The 5,966-nt window shown below is 33.3% G+C and overlaps 2 protein-coding genes across 3 annotated transcripts; one reads left to right on the top strand and one right to left on the bottom strand.

Moving 5' to 3' along the window:
- Window positions 1-1,634, top strand: LOC107186257 (28S ribosomal protein S27, mitochondrial). Of its 2 annotated transcripts, XM_015574087.1 has the most exons (3): window positions 1-20; window positions 138-1,245; window positions 1,329-1,634. In XM_015574087.1, the coding sequence occupies exons 2-3, from the start codon at window positions 187-189 to the stop codon at window positions 1,626-1,628; spliced, it is 1,359 nt and encodes a 452-aa protein (XP_015429573.1). In that variant the 5' UTR covers window positions 1-20; window positions 138-186; the 3' UTR covers window positions 1,629-1,634. The 2 variants fall into 2 exon arrangements, with proteins under 2 accessions (XP_015429573.1, XP_015429572.1); XM_015574086.1 differs by lacking the exon at window positions 1-20 and having other exon boundaries at window positions 111-1,245.
- LOC107186256 (coiled-coil domain-containing protein 22 homolog) lies at window positions 1,629-5,107 on the bottom strand. Its single transcript, XM_015574085.1, has 8 exons — window positions 5,040-5,107; window positions 4,439-4,610; window positions 4,060-4,360; window positions 3,737-4,002; window positions 3,225-3,641; window positions 2,707-3,147; window positions 2,191-2,361; window positions 1,629-2,111 (listed from the first exon to the last, which is right to left on the bottom strand). Exons 1-7 carry the CDS (start codon window positions 5,090-5,092, stop codon window positions 2,242-2,244), a joined length of 1,770 nt encoding a protein of 589 aa, XP_015429571.1. The 5' UTR covers window positions 5,093-5,107; the 3' UTR covers window positions 1,629-2,111; window positions 2,191-2,241.
- Window positions 5,108-5,966: the final 859 nt, after the last annotated feature.

The raw sequence follows: 5,966 nt of genomic DNA, 5'->3' as shown, positions 1-5,966 counted from the left end.
AATAAAACGATTTAAAACGTGTAAGTGAAAATCATTTAATATTACTATAGATTATAGAATTTCAATGTCAACTTTCGATGTAATTATATATCTTGATAAGACTTATTTTAACCTATCAAATATCTAACAAAACTTAGAAAGAATATTGTATGAAGCTATGAATCACTGACAATAAAAAAACGCATAATGTTAAAAACATTGAGATGCGGAAGAAGAAGCTACCGTGTATTGCAAGACACGGTAGTACCCAGAAGATTATTTTTGTCTGAAGCGTACCGGTGTGACGAAGCATGGCAAGCACGGCTTCAGGCCCCATTACTGCAGAAAATTCACCCCGAAAACTTTTTCTTGGAATTAGAACAGAAGCAAAATGTGCAAGGAAAAGTCAGCGCGGTTGATGTTGACATGTTCGCGAACGCGATAATCGAGAAATATCAAGTGAAGGAATTGTTATCCTTACTTCACAATTTGCGGTGTAGCAGTGAAACATCGAATACATTAGAGTCAACACATCACGCTGTTATAAAATATTTGTTGAATAATGATTGTACGGAAGAACTTGTATATGTCTTACATGATAGACTTAATTATGGCATTTTTCCGGACCATCACTGTTACAATGTACTTATGGACAAATATATAAAGGCAAAAGACTATGCTAATGCTGCAAAAATTGCTGTTTTACCCATGTTACAAGAAGACTTCGATAATCCAATCACTAACACATTATGCTTATACTCTTGTTACAAACATTTGGATAAACCCAATGATTGGCCAGAACCACCAGCCCCAGTGGATGATTCCAAAGAAGAAATCAAGATACGTGTAAAATATCTTAGGAATCCTTTCTTCGATGATCATTTTGATATTACAAATCCACGTGATTTAGTTGGAAAAACATTGGCTTTTTATGGTAAACATATGAATAATACATTAGGAAGAACATGTCAGTTAAGAGGTTTAATGTTATATAGAAAGTATGATGATATAAGAAATCTAATGGATCAATGGTTGAACAATGTAAAACACAATGTTCTTTATGAAGAAGTTTTAGATTTAATAAAGAAGGATACTGAAAACTTTCCTGAAACCGAAAACAGCAGTCAGATTGAGAACATAATGTCTAATCTAAGCAACTTCAAAAGTGAAAATTTCAGTACAGGTAATGTAACTGAAGTATTAGAAAATGAAGTCAAGTCTGCAATTGATAAACAGGCTGATACAGATATAGCTGAACAGTTAAAGGTATATTAAAACATTGACCAACCAACAAAAGAACAAATATATATTTTGGGTAATAAATTAAATATATTTTTTTAATGTTTTAGAAATACATTGAGTGGGAGAAGCTCAGAGAGAAAGTACTAGAGAGCCAAATACAAAAAATAAAAGTGCAAGCTAGACTGGAAAATATACAGAAAATAAAGAAAGAGATACAACAGAAGGAAATGATTTTGACATTCTTTGATAAGGAAGAGGAAATAGAATTGAAAATATTGCAATTACAAGCAGAAGAGAAGGCGGAAATGGATCGCGTTCTTGGAATGTATAATGCAGAAACGAAACTCAAAAAATTGGAAGAAGAAGAAGAATATGTACCACCAACAATTGGAAAGGCGAGCAATTGAATGTCTAATGTTGTCATAAAGAATGAATAAAAGTTTGTAGTTACAAATTATTTAATAAATTGTACTTCAACAGAACTTCAAAGGATGAAAATGGTAAGAGACAATAAAAATATATTACATGTCATTTATCTTCCATACTTTGTACACAATCACTTAGAAGCTTTCTCCAAAGCCGCCTCTTCCACGGAAATATGAAAGATAATTGTACAATTAAACTTTATCCTAAAAAATTATTAGGCTCTGTAACAAATAACGTTCCCTTTTGAGCATTGTTATTGAATGAGTTTATGTTGTATGCTTGGCCCAATTTCAAGCAGATTTAATATTACATAAGTTCAGACCAAGGTACATTTTCAGCAATTAAGTCTCGACAGACTCATGAAGACTGTGTTATAGGCAGTAGGTTTACTAGATTCTGTAGCTTTTACATTTCTAGGAATTTGGTCTTTGTATTAATAATCGTTTTCGTTTGCAAGGAATGTTCTGCAATGTAATGATACAAGATTTCAGGTTTTGTTAATATTCATGAGCAGTTCTTTTTTTCTATTAATTGTATTTTTACCTGGTCGTAATTAAAACGACTCGTTCTGTAGTACCATAAATTGTATAACAATCATGACGATTTACTTTGTAATTGTGCAGTTAATACTGCTGTTTCTTGTTTCATTTGTTTTAGATCAGCAGTTATTCTCTCTAAGTTAGCTCCAACATTTTTTGTAGATTCAGAATCAATCTAGAAAAAATTACATTTCATAACAATTAGTTCGAATGTCCAGTTTTGATATTTAATACATGTATGGAGATAATAATATAGTGAGATAGTAAAACTCAGCAGAGTTTGGGTCTAGTGATCTACAAAGAATATTTCCCTTTTCTGAGTTACATAGTTTACTTTTTTTTTTGCTACTTCTGAGCATTTTTTAAATACTGAAGATTGTCTTGAGTCCGAAAACCAGCTGGTATTAGGCCCACAAAAGAAGATTCCACTTATAAACCCACTGGGTTTACTACCTAACTATATATATCGTTGTATACCTCCAAGTATACATATAGTTATTTTGTTATAAACTGACAATACCTGTTCCTCCAAGTCTCTAATTTCTCTTATAGTGGCACCTGTTTCTTCGACTAAACTTACAAGTTCACTACAATCTGAATGAAGTGTAGCCAATAATTTGTAAGCCTTTCTCGATGCCTCATTCGTTCTTGCATCCCGAAATATTAATTCATCAACAACTGTAAACGATCTTTCCACTCTGCCTGTAAGCGTGTTTATCTCTTTCTGGATTTCTCGTGTATCAGCTAAAACTTTATTGATTTCGTCCCTTTGTTTCCTAACATTATTAATTATTTCTAAAATTCGTTGAGTATACGCGGATCTATTTACTTCTTTAGGAAGCTTTTGGACTTCCGCCACCAACTGTGAGTACTGTTGATCTTTGTTGCGACATTCCTCTTGAAGTTCCCTTTCCCTCTCTTTTAGTAACTTAATTTCATCAAGTTTCTTTTGGCTTGCACTCTATATTTATATATACAGAATTCTAACTTTAGGTATTTGATTTGAACTTCACACTTTGCTAATAAGATAGTACTTACAGCTTTTGTTGAATGTTTCTCTCTTTCTTGCCTATACTTTTGAATTAGTGGTACTCTGTGCTTTTCCCACTGATTACCTAGACTAATTAATTTGTTGGTGGTACTTTCTATCGCTATTTCCAGTTTCTTAATGCTCTCTTCGCCATCTTGTAGTAAATCATAAATTCGTACTTTAATCTTTTTCTGTTCCTCGTTTATTGTTAATTCTTTTTCCTCGTTTTGATAATTAATCGTTATTTGCGTTATACTAGTGCTTAATTTTTTAATTTCATCTTGTAACTCTTCCATATTACTTCTAAGAATTTCACACTCTACTTTTATTTTTTCCACTTCTAATTTTTGTTTTTTTACTTTGTTTAGTGTTTCCTGTTTTGGTAACACAGGTTTTGCAACATTTACTTCCTTTGCCTGAAGTTGCTATATACAAAATAAAAATCTTAATGGTAAAGTATGATATTGTTCTTATGAATTACCAGTTTTACAAATATCCATATTAGTTCTAAAAAGCTTACTTTAGAAGTTAACGTTGTATCTTTTATTGAGACCCTGTTGAGAACATTGGCATCCTTGGATGCATTAGTATCAATAGCTTTTTCACTCTGTATTTTATTTAACCAATTTATTCGATCAAGAAGATTCATTGGTTTTGGATGAAGAGCTTTTGCATTATAGGATATCAAAGAAGGTAGAAAGGATTGTGGATTTTGCACTTGTTTAGGCACAGGTTGCAAATAGTGTATGCAATAGTTTTGATACTCTGCAATGATAAAAGTTTTATCTGCTTCTGTCAAACATTTAGATGTATAATAACATTAAATCCACATGAACTAATTACCTTCTTCACTCTTTGTTGTCGGTACCTCTAAACTTATAGACACATAAGGGACACTTGCTCTGCCTCTATTCCTAAATCCCTTTGTATGACAATAATGTGGCAACCATGGGACTGAAAGGCCTTGCAATACTGCTGCTGCTATAGACTTCTCTAATAATGCAACATTGCTAATTGGTTCATTTAAGGTCTTATCACATTCTTTTGGTAATTTTTCAATGAGAAACATGAACACTCTTCGCAAATCAACTTCTGAACTATACAGAAATGTTTGGTAACCAATATCACCTTTGTATCCTAAATCCTAAATTTTTAAACTGAGATTAGTTAAACTTAGACAACATAATTACATAAACAATGATATTATTTTTTTAAATCTTACTGCACATGCTTGAGCGAGTGTAGCACCTAATCGAAAACGGGCTGCCATATTTATAGGTAAAATTGTAGATACTCCAAGACCTGGCCTTATTATATCTAAGCATCTTATCGTTGCTTCTACCACTAACTCTGTGGTAAAACCACCAAGATTCGTTATATTCTCTTTTATGTCACTAAAATATAATAAAACTTATCTAAACATCTTCTGTTAATAATAGCTATTGAATACAAACGTGTATGAATATCATATATCTTATTTTACATATTTTTCATGAATAGATATACCTTCCATAAATGCACGTATGTCATATACATATGCATATATTTTATATATCATTATCCAACTTTTTTTATGTGTTTTTCAAAACTAGCCGGTAAAATTTAAATAAATACCAGTAGCACTCGAATGTTTAAGACCCTCGTTCGTGTTTTTCATACAGTATGTTGAAAGTTCGAAGTTTTCGCAGAAAACAAAGCACGACTACTCAGATGCTACATTGGACGCAAATAAACAATACCGCCCACTTTTGCTCATAACAAAACGCAGCGGACGTCATATGTCAAATGAATGTATATAACTAGGTATGTAAAATGCAACTCACCAGCCTATTTGACGCAACGAGTGAATAATTATATTGTCGACCTCCTCCATCATCCGTAAAAATGTGAAAATTCTAAAATCTCCTAAGGTGTTATCGTATTTTAAGAAATTCGTGTCTGGTCACACGAATCTAACCTGTCCATAAGTGAACAAACATCTCTGCACCGTATAATTTTGCAGATGGCGTGATAGACTTTCAGTTTCGCCAACATTTTATACGCAATGTATACAAAATACAACGCAATAATTTTGTAAATTGATTTGTAAAAACATAAATTTACAGAAACATTCGTATTTCAATATTAATCTTTAGTCAGAATGAGCTTTTTATGATTGCATAAAACAATATGTCATTTGCTAATACGCTCATGCCACGTTCTAAACTGTCAATATTCGATTCATACCATTTGATATTTAAAACACAAACTTTATTATAAAATATATCATAATATTTCTGGCTACTATCTAATTGTAACCTGTAGAGTGGGTATTATACATCGTACACCATCGGTGGTACATACATACATACGTGTCGTAGCGATCAGTTTCTAGCCTGCCGCTAGACACAAATTGCTATGAAAACATAATAGGGGTAATATGATTATCCTGTTACCGTCTCATTCATTGTTGACGAAACATATGCATTCAAGAAAATTCTGATCACGAAAGAGGAACATTACGAATAAGCAAAAACCGACGGATTGTTTGGACGGCACAGCAGCTTCGGGCTTCGTACCCACGCGCCAACGGATCGGCGCTGGTTGTGCGCGTCAGCTCACGGCTAACTTCACTCCACGGAGTAAAGATCAATTATTCGCGGCCAAGAGCCGAGAGGCCCGCACACTCCGCAGAGTCGTGCGTTGCGTTCGGTACGCGTCAGCATCAGCTGTTGTTTCGCTCTCGCGTGAAATGACAGTGCCGTGGAGGT

Source organism: Dufourea novaeangliae, unplaced genomic scaffold, assembly GCF_001272555.1.
Source record: "Dufourea novaeangliae isolate 0120121106 unplaced genomic scaffold, ASM127255v1 scaffold64, whole genome shotgun sequence".
Taxonomy (NCBI): domain Eukaryota; kingdom Metazoa; phylum Arthropoda; class Insecta; order Hymenoptera; family Halictidae; genus Dufourea; species Dufourea novaeangliae.
The sequence above is the reverse complement of the archived record's forward strand: the minus strand, read 5'-3'. Positions and strand labels throughout refer to the sequence as shown.

What these genes read in the sequence shown, in the direction of transcription:
- LOC107186257 (XM_015574087.1), top strand. Translation starts at nt 187, where the DNA reads ATGTTAAAAACATTGAGATGCGGAAGAAGAAGCTACCGTGTATTGCAA. An exon ending in ATATAGCTGAACAGTTAAAG is followed by an intron (nt 1,246 to 1,328) that starts GTATATTAAAAC and finishes TTAATGTTTTAG; the next exon opens with AAATACATTGAGTGGGAGAA.
- LOC107186256 (XM_015574085.1), bottom strand. Translation starts at nt 5,092, where the DNA reads ATGATGGAGGAGGTCGACAATATAATTATTCACTCGTTGCGTCAAATA. An exon ending in TCGTTGCGTCAAATAGGCTG is followed by an intron (nt 4,611 to 5,039) that starts GTGAGTTGCATT and finishes ATTATATTTTAG; the next exon opens with TGACATAAAAGAGAATATAA. An exon ending in CACTCGCTCAAGCATGTGCA is followed by an intron (nt 4,361 to 4,438) that starts GTAAGATTTAAA and finishes TTAAAAATTTAG; the next exon opens with GATTTAGGATACAAAGGTGA.